General features: G+C 44.2%; 1 protein-coding gene across 7 annotated transcripts in view; it reads left to right on the forward strand.

Annotated features, from left to right (window-relative positions):
* The window catches only part of Cog5 (component of oligomeric golgi complex 5), a 282812-nt gene that overhangs the window by 255115 nt on the left and 12247 nt on the right, over nt 1-15450 (forward strand). For 6 of the 7 annotated variants that reach the window (XM_011243868.3, XM_006515084.4, NM_001163126.1 and 3 more), the window contains 2 exons: nt 9718-9844; nt 10621-10700. In XM_011243868.3, coding sequence (XP_011242170.1) covers nt 9718-9844; nt 10621-10700 — 207 coding nt within the window. Of the gene's footprint in view, nt 1-9717; nt 9845-10620; nt 10701-11775; nt 14715-15450 lie in introns of those variants that run through there. The other variant, XM_006515083.2, reaches the window with a different exon arrangement.

The following is a 15450-nucleotide window of genomic DNA, read 5'->3' on the forward strand; positions in this document are numbered from 1 at the left end:
ATTTTAAGAGATTGGTGGCAAATTCCTGCCACTGAAAGACTGCTTCCCAGTGACTCCAATATGGCTCCCAGGAGAGCAAAAGAGCTCCCCCGTGGAACTCCTTCTCTTCTGCATGGTCTGTGGTGAGAGACAGTAAACTCCAAACAGGAATCCTTCTTGAGACCTTGTCTACCCCAAGTAGACATATTCCCTATTGCACAGGGAATCTCAAAAGATGACAAGTGGGTCTACATGAAATTAGAAAGCTTAAAACACCCATTCACGTAAAAGAAAAACCTTATAACCTTCTGGTTTCAACCAAGGATGAAAATCAATAAATGTCATACAATACAGAGATAAACTTCTGTATATAAACTGCATGATCAACTCAAATATAAGTTTGAGTTGAGGCCCTTGACAAAGTGTAGAATCCTGTAATGAAGAAAGCAAGAATAGAGGGAACATATCTCAGGATAATGAAGGCTACACATGCTAGATCAAACAGGAAAAAACTGAAAGCAATTCCTCTGAAGTCAGTGATGCGCCAGGGTGCCCACTCTCTCCTCCTATTCAGTATAGTGCTCTGTCTTAACAAGGGACACAAATAATAAAGGAAAAATGGAAAGTATCCCTATTTTTAGATGATATGACCTTATATTTAAAAGATTCTAAAGATTTGATTAGGAAACCATGAAACCTAATGCACACTTAAGCAAAATAACAACGTACAAAAATATCATCTTTTTCTATATATAACAACAAACTTTCTAAGAAAGGAATAATGGGAAAATCCCATTTGCCATAAAGCAGATGGATAAAAGGCCTGGAAACTAAGCCACCTGAAGCAGTAAGGACCCCTGCAGCAAACGCGTAAGGTGCTGGGGACACTGAGGGCATTGGAGGGAAAGCACTCTCTGCTGACTGATGTATAGCACTCATGTTGTCATGATGTATAGCACTCATGTTGTCATGATGTATAGCACTCATGTTGTCATGATGTATAGCACTCATGTTGTCATGATGTATAGCACTCATGTTGTCATGATGTATAGCACTCATGTTGTCATGATGTATAGCACTCATGTTGTCATGATGTATAGCACTCATGTTGTCACGTGGCTGCTGTAGTCAGTGTAATCCTAATCAAAATCCTGGTAATGTTCTTCACAGAACTATAGAAAATAATTAAAATTGACACGGAAGCATAACAATTCTAAATAGCCAAAGCAATCTGAATCAGAAAGAATAATACTGGAGCCTGTGTGTCAGACTATATTAACGAGTTAAAGGGACAGACCTGTATGATACTAGCAAAAAGAAAATGTAGACAAATCACAGTTCCATTTCCTGCCACCTAGTCTTTGACATATGTATCTGAGACATGTGTTAGAGAAAAAGACAGCATCGATCATTTTTTTTAAGTAAACAGTTAATGTAAAAAAACAAAAAACAAATGGAACAGGGGTTTCTATATATAGAAGAGAGAAACAAAAATCAATTTAAAGTGGATCAAAGATGTTGACATAAGAAGTTTGAAATACTGGTGGAAAACATCCTGAAAATACTCAAGCGGTCAAAACAGCCGCACGGGAGATCTCAAGAGTTTAGAAAGAGGTTCTGAGAAGGACTCCAGCAGCACAGGGACTCGCAAAAGGTGACAAGTGGTTCTACATGAAATTAGGAAGCTTAAGCTGAGTGTGGTTGCGCATGCTTTGGGAGGCATAAGCAGGTGGATCTCTGAGTTTGAGGATAGCCAGGGGTACACAGAAACCCCTCTCTCAAAAAAGAGAAAACAAAAGGAAAAGAAAAGAAAGAAAGGTGAAAGAAAAAAGTTAAAGAAGGGAGTGAGAGAGGGAAAGATTGAAATTGAGAGAGACAGAGAAAGAGAGACAGAAACAGAGAGAGGGGTGCTTCTGCAAAGCAAAGGAAATAATGGTGAAGAGAGCCAAAACTAAGCAAGCAGGGCTGGTGAGGGGACAGCCTGAGATCCTGAGTTCAGTGCCTGTGATCCACAGGGGGCATGTCAGGTCAGTGGCCAGTGCCATAGCCTCTAATGGCTACTGGCATGTGTATGTGTGCAGACACACACTAAATAGAACAAAGAAGGGTCTTTGCCAGCTATAGTCTGGACAGCAAACTGATATCTAGGATATATAAAGAAGGACAAAAATAAACACCAGCAAAATTGTCCAATCGGTAAGTGGGTTAATCTGCTGAACAGACTAATCTCAAAGGAATCAGTATAAATTCCCAGTTAGTATTTGAAAAGGTGTTCAACACCCTCAGCCATTAAAACAGTTTTAATTAAAACTGTTTTGGAGCCGGGCGTGGTGGCAGACGCCTTTGATCCCAGCACTTGGGAGGCAGAGGCAAGCGGATTTCTGAGTTTGAGGCCAGCCTGGTCTACAAAGTGAGTTCTAGGACAGCCAGAGCTACACAGAGAAACCCTGTCTCGAAACAAACAAACAAACAAACAAACAAACAAACAAAAAACTGTTTTGGAAGTCCATCTCACCCAAGGAAGAATAACTGCCATCAGGATAACCAATGTTGGCCAAGATGTGCTGAAAAAGAAACCGATATTCATTCAGTGGCTGGTGCAGAAGTCACTGTAGAAGTCAAAGCAGAAGCTCCTAAGAAACAAAGCCTAAAACTACAGCTAGTCTGTGATGCAGCTGACCCGCTCATGGGTGTGCACCCGGGCACTGAATAACAGCCAGGCCCTGTGCTCCTGGGCTCTAAGCTGTAATACTCACAAGAGAGCTATCCACACCTGTTTAACAATAGCCTGGGTCTTATTTCACAAGTACAGTACCTGTTTGTTTTTCACTCTGATTGGTCCAGAAACACATTATCTAGGAAATTACCAGAAATTTTAAGAGATTGGTGGCAAATTCCTGCCATTGAAAGACTTCATGTTTCTGGCTTCTGCTTCCCAATGATTCCAATATGGCTCCCAGGAGAGCAAAAGAGCTCCCCCGCGGAACTCCTTCTCTTCTGCATGGTCTGTGGTGAGAGACAGTAAACTCCAAACAGGAATCCTTCTTGAGACCTTGTCTACCCCAAGTCATTAGCCTCCTGCCTCATTCTCTTCTGCAGCCCTCATGACCCCTAAAATGTCTTGTAGAGAGCCTCACTTCCTGCAGGCTTCAGACAGTCTCTGCCCTGTGTGAGGAAGATGGCTGGCTGCATGCAGACAGGACTGTCAGCGGAGTCCCCTTTCCTCTCTCGGACTTTGGTCTCTATGCGAGTTTCTAAGCTCGGGGCCTTGCTGCCTTCTCAGGCTTTTTCTCAGAACTGGGGAGGGATAGGTTTGGTGGCGAGTAGCATGGAAGAGACCAGCACTGGTCCTGAGTGTGGGGTCAGGAGCAGCAGGGCCTCTGTTGTCCTGCATTTCGTGATTAGCCTTAGCCTAAGTCTGTCTGAAAGCTGACAGCTGGGCAGCCATGACTCAGTTAAATGTGACTTTCTAGAACTAGAAATAGACATTTTTTTCTAGGGGACCTAATACTTGACTAATTAACTCTGCCTTCTGGCTAGAATATGGAACCTTGGAAGTGCTGCTATATTTAGAATAATCTCTAAGAATGACAGTGTAGAATTTCTGCTTTTCATAGCACCTTAATTAATTTTCTTTTGTTTTGGAAAGTACTTCAGGTGGTGGCTTTTTTTTTTTAACTTGCTGGTGCTTCAGGTTCCATCTGGAGTCAGGAACAGGGAGGGCTCAGGTTGTGTTCCCTGACAGGAGGTGACATGTGAGTGACACTGAGTGCAGCTGCACGGAGGGCTCCTTAGACACCTCTGTTAGTGACCACTACAGAGACTGGTCCTGTCAGAAAGACCAGCGTGAGTGGCTTAGAGCTCCACAGGGCTAGATGACTGACTGACTAAGCAGGCCGTGTTTACCAGGCTGCTTTCTGATGATCTCACCCTCCATCTCTGTGCCAGGACTCCTGGACACAGCTCGCCCCATGCATGTGTGCCTGGATGCTCCCTCCCTGCCTCCCTCCATCTCTCCTAACCTTCCTTGCTGTCTTTCCCTGTATCTTTTGTAGCTTGCAGTGAAAATATCCTAAAGGATAATTGTGAAAAACACATATAAACTATTAAATTAACTTCCTAGATAAATTTTATATTTGGCTTTAAATTTCCTGAAGCTGAAGATAAAACAAACTCAGCTGTCTAGTTCTCCAGATCAGAAGGACTTGAGGCAGCTGTAGAGACTGAAGAGGAAGGTTGCTCTTAGCACTGCTTCCTGAGGGCCTGAGAACCTCCTGGGGCTTGTCCCTGAACTTGTCTTTGCTTTTAGCTCCCTTCCTGTTTGTGTCTCGGTGAACATCTCTTTGGGTTGGGTTTGACAGGCTGGCACTTGGTCTCTGTACCTAGAGGCTGGTATGGAACGTGGGGCCGCTTCACCTACTGCTTCCTGAAACAGTCTTTCTTCCCTCTGTCCACTTCTATTTCACCTACCCTGGTGCCCTTCTTGGGCTTTCCCGACTCCTGTCAGCTTTCTTTATTCCTTGTCATTCCTGTTTTCTTTTGCTCCTGTAATTTGATATTTTAAACACTGTCTTTCAAGTCACTGGTTTCTCATGTTTACTGAGGTTTGCTGGTAATACTTGACAATGTTATGTTTGGTCTTCATCTGTAGGAGTTTTTAAAATTCATTTTCAAAGATAATGAGAGAATCAAATATAACCAGCTGTTGTCCAGGAACACAGTGCCATGTTGCCCCAAATTCCATGTTCTAAAATGGTGTTAATTTCACAAAGTTTTTATAAAATTATAAATCAAAGCATGGTTAATACATTGTTCGACACATTAGGGTGGGTTGGAACAGAGCCAGGAACTCTTTGTTATTGGACTCAGAGATTATCTGCTGCCATCTTGACCTTCTGTTGATGCAAAGGATTGATTTGATAGTCATGAGGCTATTGGGTCCCACATGGAGGTGTAGGCAAGAGATGGCTGTTGAGAGGCTGAAGGGAGCCCAAGACTGATCACCACCCTCGTCATCATAGCTCTGCACAGTCACAGCCATGTCACCCATTCCTCAGCCATGTGTAGCATTTAAGATGTATTTGACTTTTTTCTTTTTCTAAAGACATGAGTTCACAGTTCCTTCTGTTAGCCAAGCAATCACCTTTTGTGCATACAAAGACTGACTATCGCTCTGTGCTATTTCAGTCACCAGGAGCAGGAATGGTTAAACATCACCTACTCTTCCAGCTGCCATGAACCAGGCCTAAAGTATTTTCAGCCTCAGTATCTGAGATACATGTGCTGTGTAAACTTAGGAATAGCGCACCTAATGTCAGCACAGTAAACAACACACTGTGGCCTGAGGATTTAAAGGCAACAGATGAGTGAAGGGGCATTTTTAATCAACTAGAAAGGGCATTTTAAAACTACATAGATAATGTTGCTCATCTACAATTATTTTTATTTGTTATGACAGTTTTGTTGATGTCCAGAGTGTTACATTTTGTTCTTCCATTTTTGGAACTGTTTGGGAAGGGTTAGGAGGCATGGCCTTGTTGAAGGAGACATGTCAGTAAGAGTGGGCTTTGAAGTTTCGAAAGGCCATGCTATTTCCAGTTAGCTCTCTCTGCTTCCTACTGGGTCTCAAGATGTGAGCGCACAGGCTCTGCCCCAGTGCCAGGCCTGCCTTCTTCCTGCTGTGCTTCCTGGCGTGATGGTCACCTGCTCTGTTGCTCTGGAACTGAGAGCCCAGATAAAGCCTTCTATCAATTGCCTTGGCTATGTTGTCTTATGACAGCATTAAAAACATAGCTAAGACAGTGTGTGTGTGTGTGTGTGTGTGTGTGTGTGTGTGTGTGTGTGTGTGTACATTTGGGCATATGTGTGTGGACGCCAGAGGCTGATGCTAACTAAATTTCTTGAGATTCTTGAGATTCTGTCCACATTATCTTTGGAGATAATGTATTAGCCCAATGCCAGGGTTCACAGATTTAATTCATCTAGCTAGCAAAGTAGCTTCAGGCATACACACTGGTCTCTGACTTCCAAGAGTTGGGTAATAAGCATGTACCACCAGACCAGGCATCTATACATGTTTTAGGGATCTGAACTCCAACCATCATGCTTGCATGACAAGCATTTTACTGAATGAGTTAGCATCCTAGCCTAGGAAACATAGAGTTCTTAAATACACAGTACCATGATGGCTGTTATTAGGGACTTAGTTTGGATTCTTTTGTTGTTGTTGTTTTTTTGTTGTTTTATAATTTGGATTAAAAGAGCCCAATTTTTTTGGTTTATTTCCTGGAAAGAATAAATTAGGTCAGAGTTACTTTAACGTAATGAGAGATCTAAGTCTGTCACAGGACTTTCAGAGCCTTTAATCTGTATCTTAACATTTTAATATTAGAAGAAACATAGTAATCAGCCGGGTGTGGTGGCGCACGCCTTTAATCCCAGCACTTGGGGGCAGAGGCAGGCGGATTTCTGAGTTCGAGGTCAGCCTGGTCTACAGAGTGAGTTCCAGGATAGCCAGGGCTACACAGAGAAACCCTGTCTCGAAAAATTGGAAAAAACAAAAAAACAAAAAAATTTAAAAAACCATAGTAATCAGATTGATTGGATCAAGTTAAAATTCTTTTCCATTTCTTTAGCAAGAAAACTGCTGGCTTTTTTTTTAAGAGTTTGAATTTAAAATAGAGGTATCTCCAAATGGAATGCCTTTTGAAATATTTAACATAAGTCTTTGCCAATTTAAAAATAAAAAAGTTTTAAAAATCCAAATTATATTTAATAATGAAATGATCTTTCTGTATAGAAAAAGTGAAAAAAAGCCTTGAATCTGAGGTTAGAGATTCAGTGGTTAAGAATGTTTGTAGGTCACCCAAAGGACCCGAGTTCAGTTCCCAGCACCCACTCTAGATGGCTCATAACCGCCTGTGACTCCAGCTCCAAAAAATGCCGCCCTGCTCCAGAGTCACAGGAACCTGCATGTGCGCTCACACTGCCTTGGCTGTGAGCTAGAGAAATTCCTGTGCTGGGCCTGTGACGTTGCAGAGAGCTACTTTGGGACTGGCAGCAGGGCCTTGGAATGAGCACTAAGCTAGGTGGGAGCACTATTTGTACACCTGGGTCATAAAAGCAAGTTTAGCTCCTGTGCACTCAGTCTTCCTAATGCTGCAGCCCTTTGATACAGTTCCTCATGTTGTGGTGACTCCAACCATAAGATTAATTGTTGTTGCTACTTCATAGCTGTAATTTTGCTACTGTTATGAATTGTAATGTAAATATCTGGGTTGTGTGACCCTCCCCGCCCCTAAGGGGTTTCCACACACAGGTTGAGAACCTCTACTCTATAGATTTTGACTCACATCTCCGGCCTGGATTCTGACTGAGATTTTTGGCTAGGCAGATTGTTCTCTATAGAGACAGAAGCCAAGTTAAACGTGGCACAGGTCTTTTGCCATTAGGCTGTCATTGGCTGGTGTCTGATTAGGCACCATTGCTATCTGGAGCACAGCTGCCACTCAGACCGCTACACTGGCAGCTCAGGCCGCTACTTCCTGTTTCTCCTTGACTCCAGAGCCCAGCCCTGTGGCGCTCTGGTGAACAGAGTGCAGTTGGCCATGAGTGCTGGGAGAGCTGGATGTCTGCTTCTTGTTCTGTCCTTGGAACCTGTGGGTACAGGCAGTTTTCCATCTGGTGCTGGGCCAGAGCAGGAGGAAGGCTGTAGTCTCTTAGGGCAGTGGCAGCTTTCTAGGGTAGTTCCTCTATAGTTCTGTCATCTGATCTGTGTGTGGCCCAGGCCTGTTTCTAAGAGTTGAGTTTTCGTTGGGCTGTAACCTGTGAGCAGTTTACTAGTTGTGACTTTGTGATAGTGAAGCCTGAGGCCTCCTGCTGACCTCAAGTCTGAAAGCTTTCTATGTGCCTGGCATAACTGTGATGCTTAGACACGAGCCGTTCTGTGGAGGATTGCAACGCTTTCCTTATTGAAACAAACTAGCAGCGTTGACCTAGTAGTGAAGACAGTATCATCTACACAGAGGAGGACTCCCGGGGAGGACTCAGGACTGCCTCCTGGCAAGTGAGAGCCACCCCAGCATTGCACTGAGGGCCTGCCTTCTTCTGCAGGGAACACTGAAATGAATTTGGCTTTGAACATTTTCCGAGTAATGTAGCAAATTCTCAGTGTGGCCACGGGAAGAATTAGGTTCCTGGCTTTCTGGTAACAGACAACAAAAATGAACACTATTTCCCAATAATTAAAATCCTCAATAATAAAACAATGTTACTTGATGAGTCAGTGCCATAGTTTCCTTTTACTGTGATCAGACACCAGGACAAAAGCAACTTGGAGAGGATGGGCTTGGTTCACAGTTCCCGTTTATACTCCATCACTGCAGGACAGCTAAGGTGACAGGAACTTGAAGTAGTCTCATCACACCCACAGTGGAGAGGGATGAACGGTGCCTACAAGCTAGTGCAGGCTGCCCTTCCAGGACCCTTCTGTGAAGTGTTGCTGCCTACAAATAGTGTGTTCTTCCTCTCAATTAACCCAGGAAACTCTGACACAAATGCCCACAGGCCAACTCAGTCCACACAGTCCCTCGATGATGCTCGCTCCTTCACTGGTGATTCTACAATGTATCAAGTTGCTACCCATCATAAGCAGTTCAGATGCAAACAATTTTTCAGGTAGGGTAGGTTGTATTTGTAGGATTATTCCTAAAAGGAAGTTTCGCTAATATTTTGGATCCAACAAGAACACTCACCTGGCTCTTAATATAAATGCTCCTTAGTGAAAGAAGGAAGGGATCGTACTGTCTCACACAGGCTTGCTGCCTTCACACATTGGCATAGTTAAGACGGCTGAGGAAAGAGACCAGAATACGGGGCTGTGCTCCATGGCTCTTACCAGTCATCTGTCTGATCTGCCAAGACGTGTGGCTGCGGGCTGGCTGTTTCAGGTAAGCCTCTAGAGCCAACAGAGACTCACTAGCTCGTATGCATAAGAACTCAGAGCCGCAGAGAACACATCCTGCCTCCCCAGATGTTGGCACAGAGCACTCAGGAGTTGGTAGTGGAGTAGATTGGCCTTCAGATACTCCAATGAAATTGTGGGAGTGAGACTCGGAACTAGAGAAGGAAAGTAGCAAAAATTGCTGGGCTAATCAGCAAAGTAATAACTATATCAAAGACATAAGCGCCATTTAGAAAGAAATGGCTGAGTTCATTCATATTAGATTATAGTCCAAAGAAGGGATTTAGATAGAGTGAAACCTTCAAGGATCAGTCAGGCTAAGGATTGGTCCTTACACCAGCGTGGGTGTTCTGCTTCGTGCTGTTGGTTTTAGCCTGTTAATTAAATTTCCCTGGAGGAAACTTGGCTGTCAGTGAAGTAACATCGGCCGTTGATAAGCGCTGAGGGAGGAGCTTAAAGGCAGATCAGGCTTTGGGACTGAAGGGTTTATTTTTTTTTAAATGGGGCTTCAAACACCTATCTAGGGCTGGAGGTGGTGATGCACGCCTTTGCCTTTAATCTCCATCTTGGGAGGCAGAGGCAGGTGGATCTCTGAGTTCCAGCATAGTCTACAGAGCAGGTTCCAGGGCTACACAGAGAAACCATGTCTCAAGAAAAAAAAAAAAAAAGAAAGAAAGAAAGAACAGGCTAGGAAGACTATTCCAGCAGAGTGATTTCCTCCTGGCTCTCCTCTTCCCGTGCCGAAGCACATGAATTACCTCTGCTTCTCCTTCTAGGCCCCTGCTCTTCCAGACAAGTGAACATGTGGCCGACAGCCCCGCAGTGGGAGACATTATACCATTCAGCATCATCATTCAGTTTCTGTTCACAAGAGCACCAGCTGAGCTGAAATCCCCCTTCCAGGTAATGAAGTGAGGGGGCTTCTCAGGCAGTGTGTGAGTGAGTGTCCTCTCGGAGTGGGCTGCTGGCTCCCTCCAGCTTTAGTGAGTCTCCATGGCTCTCTGAAAGTGAGCAGAGATGGAAGAAAGCTCTGGTGTCTGCATGTGTTTTCTTGGCAAGCAGTCTAAAATTTACCTCTTGAGTCCAGAATTAGCCCTTTATAAAAGTCTCAACTGACCAGTGTCCTCTGCCTGTAGTCTTAGCATTCAGGAAGCTGAGGCTGGAGGATTGCCATGAGTTCCTTGTCTGCCTGAAGTACAGAATGAGACCCTGTCTTAAAAGTCATCACCATCAGGCTGGGTCCTACATAGTGGTACACACCTTTAATCCCAGTGCTCTGGAGGCAGAGGCACATGATCCCTGTGAGTTCAAGGCCAGCCTGGTCTACATAAAACCCTGTTTCCAAACAAAGAAACAAGCAAAAAAAACAAACAAACAAACAAACAAAAAAAACTATCATCAAACAAAACAGAAATGACAGAAATAATTTATATTCATAATGATCTGTTGATGGAGGCCTGTTTAATTATTTGTTTGTTTATTTATGTATTTAGTTTTGGGGCCCCTGTCAGCAGATCTTAAGGGTTTTTGGTAATCAGGTGCATGAAGCCCTGTGCCACCTTTTGTACTTTCTTCAGGAAGTGTGAAGATCATTTTACCCTCAGTCCTCAGTGCTTTTTGTGCCAGTATTTGCCACCATTTGCTGAGAATGCTTTCGTTTCTGTGTTGCAACCCTGCAGAGGGCAGAATGGTCTCATGCTCGCTTCTCCCAGTGGCTGGATGATCACCCATCTGAAAAGGACAGGCTGCTCCTCCTCAGGTAAAGCTGTGTGCTCTAGGGGTGCACAGGGTGGTCCAGGATAGGGTGGTGAAGGGGCAGGAACCGTGTGGGCGTACACAGTTATGTGTCTCCGTGTGGCCACTTCATTGCATAGGCATTTGCGTGTCGGATCCCTCTGCAGTGTAGGGCTGGGCACAGGGACTATATCTAATCTTCCCAGACCTTCACATTGTCCTGTACCAACATGTGTGCCAGTATTTGCCGCCTTTTGCTGAAGAATGTACTTTGTTCACTGTGTGGCAGCCCCACAGAGGGCAGAGTAGTCCATGGACACTTGTCCCTGGTACAGCCCTAAGGAGCGTGAGCACCAGTTGTAAGCAATGTCACTTATGAGAGGACTCGCTTTGGCTCTGTATCTTGTGTTGTTTTCATGTGCTGCAGTCACTGACATGGTGGCACTCGGAGGGAGTGAACTTTGAACAGTGACAGTTCCTGTAACTCGGAACCTATTTAAATACCACACTTTCCCTGGTTGTGACCCAGGCGCATGTGCACATCTCCAGCCATGAGCATGGTGCATTAATACTTCCGTCAATACTCTCCTCTGAATCCACGCTCAGAACACAGCCCCAGAGAGCTCCTCTCCCTGCTGTTTTGTTCAGCTGACTCAGCGAATTGTATTGACACGTGATCCACCTTCCTTTCCTTGTTCCTGATTGACTTTCTGACTTCTTCCCCAGCCGTTCCAGCTGCTGACTTGCTTCTTTTTGTCCATTTGTTAAATGTCATGGTCCACATTTTGTTTCTAGTTTTTTTGCACCCAGGAGAGCTAGTGCAGACACATGCCTCTTTTAGACACACACACACACACACACACACACACACACACACACACTCCTACTCCTCCCAATAGACACACACACACACACACACACACACACACACACACACACACACACTCCTACTCCTCCCAATAGGCTCAGGTATGGAACTCACTTGAATGGAGTCTTAGGCCAGCAGACTTGCTGTCAGGCATCTGCATTCAAATATACCACAGAAACCTCAACCTCAAATGTTTTAATTTAATCACCCCTCAAACACCCTATATTCCTAGATACCCTGTCACGGGAGGCCACCATCACTGAACCAGCCACACTAGAAAACGAGTAAGTCCTCAGTCAGCTCCTGTCCACCTGGTTGTCTAATATCAGTTACCATTGCTATAACCCCTGAATGCATTCTCTACCCTGGCAATCTAGGTGTATGGATAAGGCAGGCCCACTAACTCATCTGAGCCTCAGTTAGGTAAAGGATTTCACTGAAGAAGGTGAGCCACAGGTGTGTGGCTTCTAGTAACCTGTGTGGGATAAGGAAGATGAGCCCGGGTTCTATTGTTCCTTATCTTTTCTCACTAAGAAGCTGACCCGTACAAGAGAAATGTTGAGCACTGAGCTTCCTGTCAGTATCTAGGCCTAGTTAAACCTGCTCATGGAACAGGGTTAGGATGTAGTCAGGACATTTGGGTTTCAATTTGCAGTGTCTCTGTGCCTTCTTTTCTGAGTCCCAAATATGCACTCAGCCTGAGTTTATCAATTTACATTATCAATATAGCTGATAGTAGGAAACGATTCAGCAGGCCTTGAAATGAGTTCATCTATATGGCTGTCTTGCTGTGGGTTTGTGATCACAAATCTGTTTTCTTCTGCTTCTTTTTAAAAATGTCTCCTGGGTGATGTCATCAGTGATGCTGTTGCTAAGCTCACATTCAGCAAGTGAAAGCGCTACTCATAAATACTGCCTAGTCCCAGCCACTCCCCACCCCCTACACCCCTGTCTTACACACACACACCAGACCCCAGAACCTTCCTGCTCGAAGCCTGCCTGGGGGGTCCACAGAAACTACTGTCACAACACCCTGCCTCTTAGCGAGAGTAAACCTTTTGTCTTAGAGGGTGTGTGTTCTTACACGTTACTCAAAAGTGTTTTGATCCTGCCTACCAAAGATGGATGATTCTCTCCCTATAGATAGACCCAGGGCAAGTGGTGGTCTCAGATGTCAGCATCTCCTTTAGCTTCTTGGTGGGGCCTCGCTCTGCTCCTCCCATCTGTTAGGCTGTTAGCAGTGGGGAGTGTGGAACAGTAGAGTGCTGCTGCTGAGACTGCCAAGGCGAGTTCTCTTCTGCCTGGCTAACAGTGAACTTGACATTAAAGGCAGAGCAATCACTGACCCAGGCCAGGGAGGAAGTTGGGGGCTGCAGCAGCTCAGCTACCAGATGCCCCCAACATGTGGGCTTGGGAGCAGAGGTGCCCACCTGGCTCAGACCATGCACTTACTGAAGACAAAATGTCAGTTTGGATACAAAAATTCCCGGGCTCTGCGGAAATGGTTGGATCTGCCTGTGTATCTTACAAACAAGATATAAATCTGCTTATCATGGTATTTGCAGGGGAGAGCAATGCATCATATTGTTGCCCTTTGAGGACACATAGGTTGAAACCATTTAGCCTTCACTAGTGCCTAATGGTATTTTTATCCATTGTTACAGAAAACACTTGGAACCGTATGAATCCTTGGCCCCCTAGCCATCTTGCCATTATCCAGAACTCATAGGCTAGGTCTTATTCTCCCAGCTTGTCTGTTTCTAAAATCTTAAATGCCTTAAAATTCACTTATAATTTTAGTACTAATCACAATGAAGTTTTTAATGCCTGACAAATTGTAAAACACCTATTTGGTGTGTCACCTAACAGTGTGACCTATGAACCCAGGCCAATCCTTTAGTATTAAACCCATTGCTTTTTCCTATGTCAGGGTAACTTCAGCAGTCTTGTGTGGTTACAAACCTCTTACATAATGCTTGCCTGACTTCCAAGAAAGCTAATGTTTTCCTGAAGCAAATGAAGTAATTTAATAAATGCTTACAAATCCTGCTCTTGATTTTATGTGGGAGGGCTGCTTAATCTGTTTTCTCACTGTCATTCTAATGGTGTTCTTGATGAATATCAAAAGAAAAATCTAACCAAACTTACTTCTAAACTTCCTTCAATGTGATGTATAATTTATATGCTTAGCTCTACAAATGCAGAGTGTTTTTTTTTTAAGTGCACTTTGTAAATAGAACAGTGTGTCCACTATGGAACATTAGTTTCTAAGATTTTCCACTTATTTCTTAAGACTGGAAAATGTACATGTGTGTGCACATGTGCATGCACACATACCCAACTGCTTCAAGATGGTTGAGCCCTTTTCAGCCTGGCTTTGAAGACATTTGTGGAGTTGGAGCAACTGCCTAAGCTGGTATGCCAATTGGCAAAGAAACAATTTTCAAATTTATTAAAAAATACAGAGAGAAGTAAGTCCTTAAGGGTTGGTTCTGCTACCTGACATTGGACCATCCCACAAAAGGATGCTAAGAGCACTGACTTCTGTCAGTAGCTAGGATTACTCATTATATGGGACTTGAGGCTACGCACATGACCAGTAACAGGATTATATCTAATTGGAGAAGTTGGCTTAGTAATGGCCTGTCCATACTCCCTCATATCCTGAACACAGCCTTCAGGAATTTCAAAATGCTCGGTACTCTGTAGTCAGGATTTTCATATCTGTGACTCCAGGGTAATTTTTTGCTACCTAGTGTTAGGGTTTTATGACAGAGGAAATTTTTAAAGCTGAGCCCTAAATGATAAAGAGCCGTCTAGGGAGAACACAAGAAAGGGCATTCGTCCCACAGATAAGAGTAAGTGTGCAGATGAACTCATTTCTTTAATTGTAAGATATGTGCATGGTCAAAACCAAACAGGTTCTCTGCCAACTCCTATCTGAGGGAGAAATATACTATTTCCATTTCTTCCCTGATTGGATGCTGGCCTTAGCTGCAGCAAGTGAAGTACAAAGTGGGTCTTTTTCATGCTACACTAGACTGCCCTGAAGCCCAAAGTGGCATAAAGGGCTGCATAGTTGTTTCCAACAAAGCTGGGTTGCCTGGGGACTTCCTCTTGCAAACAGTGAAGGGCAGGTGATGCTAGAGACCCAGCTAGCAGCTTTACAAACAAGACAGAAAGCATTTAAGGGAAACAAGGTGGTCGGCAGGGGGCCAGATGTGAAATAGGTGGGGTGAGTTTGAGGACCTTGTAACTGATCCCATGTAAATGGGAATGAGAGTTTGAAGGGAACCAGTTCCCTGGGCTCCATGATGGAAAGAGGAACAGAACGATGCCAAGCATTTGGTAGCTGACCAAACGACACCTAGAAGCAATGTTACTTAAAATGTCTAAAAGACAGATGGACACAAATAAAGAACACATCTGAACAACACTGGCTATTTCTAGTGTTTGGGAATAAACAGAATTGCTAAATGGGACGTGCAATGAGTATGTATGCAGAACAGTGGGGACTTTATAAAGAAGTACAAACTACAAACCACTCTTAGCTTTACTTGGCGAACATACACACGTCTTCTCATGGAGACCACTGTTGTAGCCTTGTAGCTTCCCTACAGCTCTGCTGTGGTGGTGGGAAGGAAATGACCTTAGGTATAAAGGAGCAAGCCAAGGGCCATGAATGCTGCTGCCATTTGCTGTCTCCTGTCCCTAGTACAAACCAAAGATTATCAAAGCAACGGCACAGCAACACATGGAAGTACTTAACTAAGTTCAGACTTTCCATCATAAAACCTACCAAAAACTAAAAACCCGAAAATGCTGTAGCTGTAGGCTGCCCTGTCTGTTTTACTATGTGCGCAAAGGGTCTGTCTGAGCATGTGTGTCCAAGGCTTTTTCTCCCCTA

This window comes from Mus musculus, chromosome 12, assembly GCF_000001635.26.
Source record: "Mus musculus strain C57BL/6J chromosome 12, GRCm38.p6 C57BL/6J".
Classification (NCBI taxonomy): Eukaryota; Metazoa; Chordata; class Mammalia; order Rodentia; family Muridae; genus Mus; species Mus musculus.